Source organism: Abramis brama, assembly GCF_963993115.1.
Source record: "Abramis brama genome assembly, chromosome: 18".
Classification (NCBI taxonomy): domain Eukaryota; kingdom Metazoa; phylum Chordata; class Actinopteri; order Cypriniformes; family Leuciscidae; genus Abramis; species Abramis brama.
The window spans coordinates 5896343-5910580 of NC_139980.1; the positions used below are offsets into that span (position 1 = coordinate 5896343).

A 14238-nucleotide genomic window follows, 5' to 3' on the forward strand; every position below is an offset into this window, starting at 1 on the left:
AAAATTTGAACTAAATTCATATGAATTCGTTTTACAATCTCTTTATGAACTTTTTGAAGCGACAAAGTGGTAGTTGCGTAGCTGTCAGTGGAGGGACAGAAATCTCTCAGATTTCATTTAAAAGATCTTCATTTGTGTTTCGAAGTCTTACGGGTTTGGAACTCATGACAATTTTTATTTTTATTTTGGGTGAACTAAGCCTTTAATTCAAAGGGGAAACGACTATTTTTCTGACCCCATTGGCAGATTGTTTTTTGTTTGTCAGGATTTACTAAAGACACGCAGTAAAAAATTAACGCTGAAAAGGCGTGGACAGTTATTTTTGCGGCTGACCTTATTACATATGCATTTGAAGGAGTTTCCTTTTCAGATGCAAAATTTATGGGTGGAAAGTATTTAAATGAATCATGTAAGGTGATTTAATAAGGTTTGCGCTAGTCAATTTACTGGTATTTGAGCCATTATTTACCGGCCAAAAAAAGCACGTCTTGCTAATTTGGGCTGCTCTTGGTATTGCGTTGGTCATTATGGAAATGATCAGGTTGCATCTGCGTACTTTAATTTGCGTGTCATCAGTAGATCATGCGCAGAGCTTTCCACTCCCATCGGCACTCTTTTGGAATTGCGCTCTTCATTTTGCAAGGTATCACTTCAATAAAGTCATTTTGCTTCTCAAGTAAATGTAGCTTGATTTAAGAAAGTTTAGATATTTGTGCAAGAAAAGACAAAAATGCTTGGGAAGAACATTATTTTTTGCAGTGCAAGTGGTGCAAGCGGCATGACACATGAATAGGCAACAGTCGTCTGATGTTTGTGCAGCTTGAGGACCCCTCGTGCACACTCTAAATAGCATCCATCAACAGTGGGGGTGGAGAATTCAGGAGCCATATTCAAGAAGACATGTTTCAGTTGTTTACTAACATGGCTGCCACATTTGAACAAGGCTTTTCCAATCGCGCCCCGTCTCAATGCGCATATGAAGGCTCTGTGATTCCATCATGTTGGACCATCTGATCAACAGCGGCCATGTTGTTACTCAACTGAAAAGCAGTCGTTGGAGTGGAGGTTGTTTTTCTACAATGGTCAGTAAAGGGGAGTGACCTCAGCACAGAAGCATATGGAACTGCGAGGAACTCAACAACAGACATAAAGAAGCAGATGGGAGAAACAATAGAAACCGGAATTTCATCCCTACTGGTAGCGTCTGAAATGCAGACTCAGGCCCTGGCTTTCAACAAGAGGCAGTCTATATGGTCTAAAAGACTATTCTATGCAGATATAACATTTATTGTAGGTCATACATGAACAAAATGTAATAACTCATTTGAATTTATTCAGATTCACAGGACTTCCTTCCTGTGAATAATTATCAAACATTTGAATCCTGACTTTGTAGTCCCTTGATCACTGATATTTTCTTACCCCTAGTTGAGGACACATGTCCGTTGGCTCTTACCATATGAGGGAGCTGGATGTTAGCGAGACTGTTGATGAGGGACTGGCTGAGGTTGGCGAGCTCATGCAGCAGCGAGTCATTCTGCTGCTCTATAACCTTGTTTTCCTCCTCGATGGACTTCAGGTTAGTCTCCATGGTGGTGATCTGGCGGGAGAGAGAAAGAGAGACAAAGGCATCTCTGTGACTGAACACATGGCCAATGTCCGGTTTGAGAGATGGCAAATGTTCTTACTTGAGTTCTTAATTTGATCATGTCTGACTCTACTTGATTGTTTGATTCGTTCAGGTCTTTGATTTCCTCATCCAGTTGTTTTATCTCTTCATCATTTTCTATGCCTGGAAGGGAACATGGAGACATTCACTGTTAAAAATGCCATTGGCGAGTAAAATTAATTTAATTCCATTGTTAATTATATAATAAAAGAAAAATGATGTACCTTTACTTGCTCTCTGCTTGATTGTGAGCATTTCAACCCCTGTCATCCTAGCTTTCTTCATAGCAGATGTGGCACGGGGACAGCCAGACAGACTACAGACATTAAACAAAGATTAAACACAATGATGAACAAATGTTACATTATTTTCCAAGGCTAAGAAAACCATGAACTGATTCACATACATTTACAGCCACATCTTTTGTCTTGTCTTTATCTAAACATCCTTAAAACGAGAAAAATTTACTTATACAAATGATTGTATGATAATTATGAAATTGATATGTTTTTAGTGAATATATCTTAAATTAACAGCATTTTTCTTAAACCACTGGCAATTTTTCTTTCTTGTTTTAAGCATAAACATATAAAATTATATTAAAAATAAATATAATTATAAATATAATTAGAATTATATAAATATAATTATAAGAAAAATAAGAAAAAATAATGTCAGTGTGGTATTAGAAAAACAAACATCAATTGTCTTATTATCCATTGTTATTTTAGTACTATTTAAAGTAATATTTTTAATTAGCTTTTATTTTTCATATTTCCATTTTTAATTTTAATTTTTCAAATTAAAATGTTTTTTTTTGTAATTATTTTTGTAATTTTTATTAGTTAAAAAAATCTATTTAGATTTAATTTATTTTAATTTAAGTTTTAAATTTACTCATTTTATCTGATTTATTTTAGTAAGTGTTTTTTAAGTTAATCTAATATTTATATTTTATTTTATTTCAGCTTTATTTCAGTTATCGAAAGCAATTTGAATAGTTAACGAAGTTTAGATATTTTTATTGAAAAACAATGCAAAAATACTGATTAAGGAAAAGATTTCTTGCTATATGATGGCCTTGTTGAGAAACAGTCCCACACTGGTGTACCTCCGGTGGGTGAGGAAGCTTCCACTGACGTGGCCAGAGCCATCGCAGCCTGGGGTGGGGCAGGTCATGCCGTCTGTCTTGCCAGACTTCCAGGAGAAAGGCGCTCCGTTCACATAACCGTCTTTCTGACGCTTGGCGGCCAGCGGGCAGCCGGATGCACTGCGGTGGGAGGCATACTTCCCAGTCACATGACCCTGGCCATCACAGCCTGGCACAGGACACCTACAGACATTGGGCACAGCAGGGACGAGTTCACACACACACACACACACACAAGCAAGAGTGAGTAGCCATGTACACACAGACACACATAGTGAAGTTCCTACTGCAGTACAATTGGTCGATTTCAACTTTACAACTGTAAATTACTGCAAGTAACATTCAACTTCACGTTACTTTGGACAGATGAGGGAATTTAAAGAAAATGCACCTGATTGGCTCCTGGTCATCCTTGTCCTCCTTACTGTGCATTATTTTAATACCACTCTTCTTTGCCCGGGGACAACCTGACAGACTTCAGAGCAAGAAAAACTTTTTTTAATCAACTGGTGGTCAAATAAATTTTTAATGTGCATATATGTGAGTCTTCACCTTCTATGTGAGGCATAGTTGCCTGTGATATGCCCAGAGCCATCGCAGCCAGGAGTAGGACACCTGCAAGCAATGAAAACATGAAAAAGATTAGTGTAACCTCAGATAGACCTCATTTTTGAAGGTCAACTGAGGTGGCGTGTAAACACGAGAGCGTGAGGGCTTACTTCAGATCCTGGGAGTTAGATGTCATCATACCACGCATGCCCTTGTCAGCCAGTTGGCAGCTTGATAGCCTTGAGAGAGGATTTGGTATGAGACATGGTATACTTGCACAGCTGCTACTAACGTGCACTCAGGGTCATATTTATCATCAAAAAGATTTACATTCAAATAAATAAAAATATGTAAAAAAAAATATCAAACAAATGAATTAGTAGCCTAATAAAAACTGCTTTATTGTACATGAATGCTGAGGTCACATGACCAGTTGAACACTACTAACTTGATCTTGGATAAATTATCATCACTGACTGCGAATAGTGTATATATATATCATGTATATTAGTCATGATGGCACCAGTTGTTTTAGGTTGTAGACACTATAGTTTAAAAGTCTTTTTTTCTATATATTTTTTTTAAGAAGCCTTTTATGCTCACCAAGGCTGTATTTATTTGATCAAAAATACAGTAAAATTGTGAAGTAATATTGTGAAGTTTTCTTTTTAAATATGTTTTTAAATGTTTTTATGTAATGTAATGTAATGTGTGTCACATGATCCTTCAGAAATCCTGCTTATTTGGTGCTTTAAGAAACATTTTGTATTATTATCAATGTTGAAAACAGTTGTGCTGCTGAATATTTTTGTGGAGAAAGTTTTTCAGCATTTATTTAAAATCGAAATCTTTAGTTTAGTTTTCACGCATTTAATTCATCCTAGCTGATTAAAAGTATAAAATTCTTTAAAAAACATTGGTAGTGTACACTAAATATTATATTAAAAAAATCATGCTACAGCATCGCATGTAAACAACAGGGAATAGTCCTTATCCAGTGCAGATGTTATGCTTACGTGAGGAGCTCCTTCTTGCTCTCCTTGCAGGGAGCAAATTTGTGTTTGGGGCTGGGGAGAGACACGTCTCCTGAATACTGCTGCTCTTCTAATAGATCCTGAAAGGGGTCCAGGTCATCCTGAAAATGAGAAAGAGAGATTTCAATGCATGTTATGATGCAGAATAAGAAGGAAGAATAATACAGTGGCCTGATAGTAATTTCACAATATACGATACAGTTTACATATATAAAAAACACTGCACACACAAAAAAAATGACACAAAACTCTCATACAGCCAAATTTACATGAATTCAAATTCCCCAACAATTTAGCAAAAACATCAAATCCCTTTTGAAATAATAATAATTCCAATTCCTATTTCAAGGCATGCAGTACCAGTACTGTACACTAGATGTCCTTACAGTCCTACCGTCCTTCAAATCACTACAATAAAAACAGCTTTCTTAAAGGAATAGTTCACCCAAAAATGAAAATTATCACATAATTTGCTCACCCTCAAGCCATTCTAGGTGTATATGACTTTCTTCTTTCAGCAGAACACAATCAGAGTTATATTAAACAATATCCAGACTCTTCCCGACTTTGTAATGCCATTGAATTGTGCCCGAATTTTTTAAGCTCTAAAAAGTGCATCCATCCATCATGACAATAATCTATACGACTCCAGTGGGTTAATAAATGCCTTCCGGAGCAACGCAAAGGGTTTTTGTAAGAAAATATTTTTTAAATATAATTACTTTTAACATATTTAAAACTTTATAAACTATAATCACTGGCTTCCGGCAACGTGCGTATGCGCATTCATGAGAGAGGAATTCCAGTGGAAGGGTGACCTCTGACCCGACGCATGACGCAGGAGTAGCGTAAGCTGTGGTGAGAAATGAAGAATGCGGAAGCACAGAGGATAGAGCAAAACAAAACACAGGTCACGAATTAGAATTCTAAAATGAGAAGTTTAAAAGAAAAATGTCAGAGGATTTTAATAAAAGAGGAGCTACGTCCTACATCATACGTCGGGTCAGAGGTCACTCTTCCGCCGGAACTTGACTCTCTCGTGATCGTGAGCACGGACATTCACGGAAGCCAGTGATTATAGCTAATAAAGTTTTAGATATGGATATTTTTCGTACAAAAGCCCATTGCGTCACTCCAGAAGGCATTTATTAACCCCCTGGGGTCGTATGGATTACTGTTATGATGGATGGATGCACTTTTTGGAGCTTCAAAAACTCGGGCACAATTCAATGCCATTACAAAGCAGGGAAAAGCCTGGATATTACTGTATTTAATATAACTCCGATTGTGTTCGGCTGAAAGAAGAAAGTCATATACACCTAGGATGGCTTAAGGGTGAGTAAATTATGGGATAATTTTCATTTTTGGGTGAAAAATACCAAAAATCCCATACCAAGCAAGTTAGTTGCAAACAAAAAGCAAATGCCTGGTGAAAAAAGATGTGAACAACCAAAGAGAAGTCTCCTCTTAAGAATTTGAAGTCATAGTTTTATAGTAATTGTAATATTAGTTGTTGCAACAATATTGTATTAAACTTTCACGATAAAAATGTGATTTAGAAAGTTTATTTTTTAAATGTGAAGTGTGTAATTTCTTACTTTTGCTACTAGAATCATCAGAACTTCACAACTAATGATTGCTTTCAAACATGTTTCCTGAACACTCTTCCTCATCAGCTATTGGTTAGAGAAACAGAGACTGTAGCTCCACCCTAAGCTTACGCCATTGGTTAAGTCAACGTTGCTGTGTCGGGATGCGCAAACACGCAATCATGTTTAGTTAGTTCCATAGTATTTACACTATGTTACACAATCAACCATAAAACAGTCCTTCCAGAAAAATGCGGGGGTTTTTTGTGATTGTTGCGGGCAAAAATCCTTGATTATGCGGCACGTTTTCTTAAAAAATGCAATGGAATATGCGGGATATTTATGCAATTTTATGCGATGAAATTGCGGGAACTTGCAAAAACTGCGGTTTGATTAAAAAAAAAAAAGATTCCCCAACACCCTTTTCTCACTAGGCTATACCTTAATGTAAAGAGTAATTTCTTATTACTTCCTATGATAAGCAAGCATTACTACTTTACTGAAAGTGCTGGGAATATTTAAGTTCTCATCTTGTTTTATTTCAGACCTTAATAAACACATGGCTCAAACTTACAAAACATTGATGAGTCAAACAAGTTCTGTAGCTTTACAAAAGGAATATGCTACAACTTCTGTAAAAATGAATAAATAAAATATAAAAAATATAAAATGTGTGCTATCTGTTTTACAGAGGTAGCTATACAAAACAGACATCTTCTGTTAAAATAAGTGCTTCCAATGCACAAAGTGCAATCTTTTACTGTAGCGTAAATTTACATACTACTAATATACTTACAAATGTAATAAGGTCACTTCATAACGTTCCCATGGCAACAGGGGAAAATGACTGCTCTTGTGTGAAGTAAACGCAACATTTTTCAACTTTCTGCTAAGATATATGTGACTTTTTTGCAACGAAAATGCGGGGATTATGAAATCATGCAAGCCCCGCATATCGGCAATTTATGAATTGTCAAAATGGACTCAGTGTGCAAGGGCCTTAAATATGCGGACTTTGGCTGATTATGTATTGAATTATGCGATCACATAATCACGTTTTTCTGTAGGGACTGATAAAAATAACTTCTAGTTATTTATTCACATTTGGATTATCTTCTATTTAATAATACAAATTGGTAATCGCTATTGCCAAACTCTCATATATTGATCTATTTAAATACTGATCACATTCTACAGTGCAACAAAGACAGTGGGCAAAAAAGTATGGCAAGCCATTTTAGCTTAAATTGTACCCAGCGTTACTCGTCGTAATTGCATTTTTACTAGTAAGAATTAAATTTGAGAGCTCTACAATTCAATTCTTACTAGTAACAATTCCAATTAGAGAGCTCTACAATTCAATTATTACTACAAACAATTACAATTAGAGACCTCTCTAATTAAATTCTTACTAGTAAAAATGCAATTACGAGTAACGCTGGGTACAATTTAAGCTAAAACGGCTTGCCATAAAAAAGTTCTGCTGGCAATGATCTAAATTCACTATGTAAAGCGAGTGCTGCGGTCCGTCTCCGGCCAGACTCGAGGGCTGTTGGGGGGGCAGTACCTCCTTGTGGTCCTCGTCCAGGCGTTTGATCTTGGTGTAGTCCACAGGCAGGTCCCAGCACTCCGCTGTGCTCATCTGGTAGCAGTGGCTGTTGAGCAAGGCCTGCCGCTGGGGCGACATGGGCTGCAGGGGGGTCAGCACTGTACCCCCACTGCCCTCCCCCATCCCTCCAGCCCGGCTCAGATCCAGGGTTCCGTTCTCATCCCCATCTCTGTCATCAGGGCTCTGCCATGAAAAAGAGAAGAGGGAGGAGGAGGACTGATAAGAGAATAAAGAGTAAAGGGAATAATTAAGAGGTAAAAGGATGAGAAAGAAGCAGAGTAAGATATGGAAGGGAAGAATGACAGATGAGGATGGGTCCATGGTTTATACGCACTGTTAAATCGATTCTTTCATCAAGTAAAAAATGCATTATTTTATTTATTATTAATATTTCAATTACTATTTGTAAAATTATATAATAAAAAAAATGGTTTATTGTTTTTAGTTTACTTCATTATCATAAAAATCATAGAAATCATATAAATTATTTATTAGTAAAACTTTATTTATTTTTTTAAGTCATCCATGTTATTTTTCTCATTGAAAAGCCATTTCACTCAGATATACATCACAATAGGGAAGAAAAGACAAATGTTTTATGCCGCCTTTAAACAGTTGTTAAACAACTTACAGGAACACAAGCAAAGGATCTCGAAGGTGATTTTCTGTTATAATATACTTAGTTGAACCAACAAATGTAGCTTTTATTGTGTGTTTAAATATGCACAAGTTTCTCACTTCTTTCCCCTTCCCTGCATTGGGGATGAATAATTAATATGGTTGCATTGTTTGACCATTTGCCAGTTTTATTTACACTGTTGTAGCGGATTTTGTGTTGATGTCAAGCTGTGTTTGTACCTCTCCTTAAAATGATTAGTTAGTTGTTAGCTATAATGTACTGCACAAAGGTCTGTATGTGGCATATTCTGGACAACAAACTAAATTAATACTTTAATTCAGCAAGGATACATTAAATTGATCAAAAGTGACAAAGATATTTATTATGTTACAAAAAAATTATATTTAAAATAAACTATGTTCTTTTTAAAAGTTTATATTCATCAAAGAATCCTGAAAAAAAAAAAAGATTTCCACAACAATATTAAGAAGCACAACTGTTTTCAACATTGATAATAAAAAAATGTTTCTTGAACAGCTAATCATCATATTAGAATGACTTTTGAAGGCTAATGTGACACTGGACACTCAGCTTTTCCATAAAATGAATTTTTGTTTAAAAAAATATTAAACTTATTAAAAAAAAACTATTTTAAATTGTAATGATATTTCTCAATATTACTGTTTTTACTTTATTTTTGATCATTTAAATGCATGTGAGCATTAGAGACTTCTTTTAAAAACATTGATAAGTCTCACTGACCTCAAACTATTATATGGTATCGTACAGTACTCATTGAAAACAGGATGAAATGACGTTAAAAATTGTCTTTCTAGATTTTCAATGATGGCAGATTTTGACAATTTTAAAGTAGATGAATTCAACTGAAAAAAAAAAAAAACCCATTGAAACAGTAGCCTTCATTTTTCTTCATTTTTTATAAATTCTACAACCACCATTTTTTACAGTGTGGGAAAGGATTGGAGGAAAAAATATATGAAAGAAGAGAGTGCGAGCATCTTCTTTGCGCTGCCCTACATCTCCATGTACAGCTGCTTATTAGTGAATATATAGAGCCCTGCAGCTCACTACCTCTGTTCCTCTTTCTCTCTCTCTCTCCCTCTCTCTCTCTTTAATTTTCAGCCTGCTGCCTCACTGTCCTTAAAGAGAGGTCATTGTCTTTCCTATGTACCCAGAGGGATGCTGGGAGAGCTGGCTTGGCCTGGACCACAGCTGAAATCGACATTACTTCTACTTGCCTCTGTGAGAAAGGGTTACGGGCACCACTACTCCAGCGTTCCTGCAGCTGCCAGCTTCCTCTGGTCCTCTCCATCCCCTTGCTCTCTTTATCACCATACAGATTATGTCTGAAATCGATGCGTCACTAAAGCAATCATGGCTCGCTCAGACCATTAGGCTCATATGATGACCCTGACTGTAGCAGAGAGGACCCGCAGGAGCTTACAGAGGGGCTGCTGTCATTCAATGTATTAAATCACAGCCTGTGCAAATGAGCTCGGTAGCTCGGACGAGAGGACCAGGGGGTTTGCCCAGAATGACTCTAAATGGGCATGCCCTCATTTCGCTGCACTACCTGGCTTTACCGGCACAAAGCACAGTCATACAGGAAGGCAGTGCAGAGAAACTAAGAAATCCCCAGTGAGAGAAAGAAAAATATATTAGCAGTACAAGTGGGTGAGAGCATGAGAGTGAGGAACTGGCAGGAAAAAGTTGTCGACCCTCACCTGTGCCAGGAGCTCCGGGCCTTTCCCAGTGAGGCTCTGGGGCATCTCTCTGCAGCGCGTGGACAGGTTGAGGATGGCGGTGGCAGCCATGTGGGCGGCTTCCATGTCGTGCGTGTAGTCGAAGCTGCTCTTGCTGCAGGTGCTGCTGGCGCTGCTTCCTCCTCCCCCTCCCCCTCCTCCTCCCCCTCCTCCACAGCTCAGACTGCTGCTGCTGCTGGGAGCGTAGCTGCTCGTGGTGCTGCTGGCCGGGCTGGAGGTCTTACAGTAGCGCTTGGCTGCACACACACACACATATACCAGGTCAGACGGGCTGCTTGCACTTGGATGGATGGATGGATGGACGGACAGATAGACAGACAGAATGAGAATGAGAGAGAGAGAGAGAGAGAGAGAGAGAGAGAGAGAGAGATGGAATACTAGAATGAGATAGATAGATAGATAGATAGATAGATAGATAGATAGATAGATAGATAGATAGATAGATAGATAGATAGATAGATAGATAGATAGATAAAATGATGTCAGAAAGACATGACACACACACACACACACACACACACACTCACACACAGGCTTATTAGATGAGCTGATGTTTCATGATGAATGCTGTGAGAAATTGAGTGCGAGTGAGTGAGTGTGAGTGTGTGAGAGAGAGAGAGAGAGAGAGTGAGAGAGAGAGAGAGAGAGAGAGAGAGAGAGAGAGAGAGAGAGAGAGAGAGAGAGAGAGAGAGAGAGAGAGAGAGAGAGAGAGGAGGAGAAATGGTTTGACAGTGTATCTAGGTTTCATGCAGAGGGCTACACATTGTTAACATGAAATCTAAGACCTGCACGGAAAGCATTTAAACAGCATTTCTTTTTTATATAAATCCACATTCATAGACAAACTCTGGTCTGCATCCAGACAAAATATATGAGAAAAAAATCAGTTACTGATTAAGAAACTGAGCATCCTCAAATACTGGAAGCTGACAAATCAGCTGCTAAAATGCAGTTATAATCACTTATTCAAGATGTATAATACTCTCCCATTTGATCTTATTCTTCATCTCATTTTGCATTGAGACAAATAGCAATGCTGCCATTACAACTAAACTGGGTGTAACTAATTGATGTTGCCAACTGAGTCTAAATGAAGTGCCGTTAATTCCTAACATTAATTGAATGTTATTCTCATTATTTTTTTTTTCCCAAGGTTTAATTTTCTTCATTTGTCTCATTTATCAAAAACAGAATTTCTACGATTAAAGCATGCAGGCAAGTAACATCACTTGCAAGAATGCTCTTTAATTTCAGAGATGTGGTATGCGTTCTGATTTCAATAACATTGTCTATATTATCACTGCAGGGCATGCTGTAATGCTCCTTATGGGCAATCAAGACTGTCCTGATGTAATAACCATGAGTTATAATGAAAATGAGTTATTTTAAGCACAGCTAATGAAACCGTACCAAAATAACCAGCCGAATTCTGTTGACAGGAAATCTCTACAATTTCTGGCTTGGGCGTGAAATCAACTGCTACCATTTTGAACAAAATCGTTCCAGTTAATTTGATTCCTTCACAAATGTAAGTGCACTCATTTATCAAGACCAGGGCTGCAGTTGAGAGCTACGGCGCTTAACATTACCAAACAAAACCAAAAAAAATAAAAATAAACTTGAACCAACTGAAACTGAAACTGAAACATACACCCAGACATTAGGCATCATGCAAAAAGGTTACATAAATGCCTTCGATATCAATATGCATTAATACAGTATGCATATATAGAATATCATGAAAAATGATAAATTATATTAACATATCTATATATCTTTTACATTCTTCACATTTGGTGATCAAAAATATCCATCCAGCCATAAATCTATTAAAGGATCTGCATGCAAATTGGAAATCTCCTCACTGGGTTTGTGTACCTGGGTTATTAATCATTTCAGAAGCCAATAAGTAAAGTAGGATTTCCAATAAAGGAGCCCTGAACTCGACGAATGCATGTAAAAAATCCAAACTAATGCGTTTATTAAGAGAAGGCCTTTACTTCAAAATAGAATACAGAAAGTAATCTTTTTAATGGAAAATACCACAAGGATGTCAGGCAGTACACAACTCACTCTAATCTTATTTCAATCTGATCCCCTAGAGTTTATCAATTCTGACTCTTGCTACCTTGCCAACTTCAATGACAGAGGAAAGAATTAAGACAGGCTTGCCATCATATCCTTTGGGTGAAGTGTCCCGCCCATGGCTCTTTGGGGTGAGGGACCTCTTGCCGTATGCATGAGGTTGGTTGTCATAACTGCTGCTGTAGTCGAAGCTGGCCTTGGAGTACTTCTCCAGCTCCTTGGCCAGGTTGGATCGTGGAGTGCTGGTTGGGACGTTATTTTTGTACCCATACTGTGGGATCTCCAGCTGTTTCACGAAGCACATGGGCCTGAAACAAGTAAAAAGACAGGGAATCAAGGTTGGGTATCAGAGGCCTTGACATATTGTACTTAAAGTCAACATGAATTACTGCTTTTTGTATTAATTGTATTAACATTGTATTGACAGATTCATCTTAAATGGATTGTTCCCCCCATTTGGTTTTCCCAATTTTTTTAATTTTTTAATTTTTAATAGATAAATAGATAGCTAGATAGCTAGATAGATAGATAGATAGATAGATAGATAGATAGATAGATAGATTTCAATTATTTTCAAAGGAAGAGGATAATAATAAATAAATAAATAAATAATATTGTTTTTAAAGCTGCACTGGAACAACTTTGCTCTACTACAAATACAGTTAAATGTGAATTGATTTAATGTACCATTCCAACAACAAGTCAAAGCCAGACTTATTGCATTATATCTTTATTAAACATATGTCACGGAGGGTCACGCGGTACCTCAAGACTCGGTCTGATGCCTGGTTGGACTTGGAGTTGTCGCAGGGGAGATGTTTCTCCTGAACCTTTGCCATCTTCTCGGCGGCGGCTATGGGACATCCCGAGAGACTGCAACAGCAGCAGAGCAATTTATGTAGTGTTAACATTACGTTACGAGCAGCATGTAAGGGCACACACACACACACACACACACACACCACACACACACACACGTGCACACACTCTCAAACGCACACACATGCCCTAGCAGATAGCAGAAGTTGAAGAACAAAGTGAGATATGAGGGAATGTATGAATACCAGCATATGGAGACGAGTCTGTCAGAGAGAATAGTCCGCTTTTTATGACATTCTCTGAATACAGACTTCCAACGTGTTTGCAAAATCCTGGTATGCGTGTGTGGGGTACATGGGGATATTTATGTATGAATTATGCATTTCATGTGGCCTAGTTCTATAGTATGAAGGCAAAGCTTTGCAGATATCTGCTGGGCATTTCTGGCTGGCTGGCTTCAGAAAGCTCCTCACAGCGAGATACCGCAGTCATTTCAGAGAGACACACTACAGCAAACTGAGCTTCAGAACATCCAGCTACGCTCCCTTGCTCTCCTTTTTTCTCCTTTCTCACTCGCACTCTTTCTCCCTTGTTGTTTCTTCCTCTCATTACTCTCTCTATCTCCCTCTCCGTTTGTTTTTTCTCACACTTTTCTGTCATCTCTCTCTCTCTCTCTGTAATCCTTTGTATGGTTGGAAACTGTCTTCTTATCGTCTGCAATTTTCTTATTGTCTTCGGGTAATACGGAAACCATTCAGTCACTCTCAAAATATAAAAAATAAACAAATGAGACCAAAAAAAAACACACGCTCTGCAATTTCAGAAACACATAAAGCTTATAAGCACAGGGTACTTGTGCATTTACAGGAATGGAATTTTAAGGGGAAAAAAAGTGAGTGAGTGGTGACTGACAGATAGAAGGACGGCTGTCACTATGCTGAGTTGCCATGGCAACCATGCAATGAGGAATGTGTAGACAAACCATATATAATGTACAAGGTTGTTATATTCCCCTATTATACATTTTGTTTTCTTCAGTTCAACCCTTCTAATAATGTGTATGTGTGTGTGTGTGTGTGTGTGTGTGTGTGTGTGTCCCATAGGAGCTGTTCCATATAACATGGCCTGCAGCGACTTCGGGTGGAGACTGCATCTGTCTGAATGTACACCATGTGCACATGGAGTTAACTGCACAAGTGTTGTACTGTGTGTGTGGAGCTCTCATTCTTAAGAAAATTCAGATTTGGAAAGGCCAAATTCTCTGTTTCATCTTGTAATTGTAAAAACATTATAACATTATTATAGTTTTATAACAAAACAAAACAAAAAAT

General features: G+C 37.7%; 1 protein-coding gene across 10 annotated transcripts in view; it reads right to left on the minus strand.

The window, feature by feature from the left end:
- Positions 1–14238, minus strand: part of myt1la (myelin transcription factor 1-like, a) — a 61203-nt gene that overhangs the window by 4594 nt on the left and 42371 nt on the right. For all 10 annotated transcript variants that reach the window (XM_084090254.1, XM_084090251.1, XM_084090258.1 and 7 more), the window contains 12 exons: positions 12854–12961; positions 12176–12396; positions 9965–10239; positions 7559–7783; positions 4385–4503; positions 3539–3607; positions 3372–3434; positions 3211–3294; positions 2781–3002; positions 1894–1985; positions 1689–1792; positions 1457–1600 (listed from right to left, as the gene is read on the minus strand). In XM_084090254.1, coding sequence (XP_083946380.1) covers positions 1457–1600; positions 1689–1792; positions 1894–1985; positions 2781–3002; positions 3211–3294; positions 3372–3434; positions 3539–3607; positions 4385–4503; positions 7559–7783; positions 9965–10239; positions 12176–12396; positions 12854–12961 — 1726 coding nt within the window. The remainder of the gene's footprint in view (positions 1–1456; positions 1601–1688; positions 1793–1893; positions 1986–2780; positions 3003–3210; positions 3295–3371; positions 3435–3538; positions 3608–4384; positions 4504–7558; positions 7784–9964; positions 10240–12175; positions 12397–12853; positions 12962–14238) is intronic.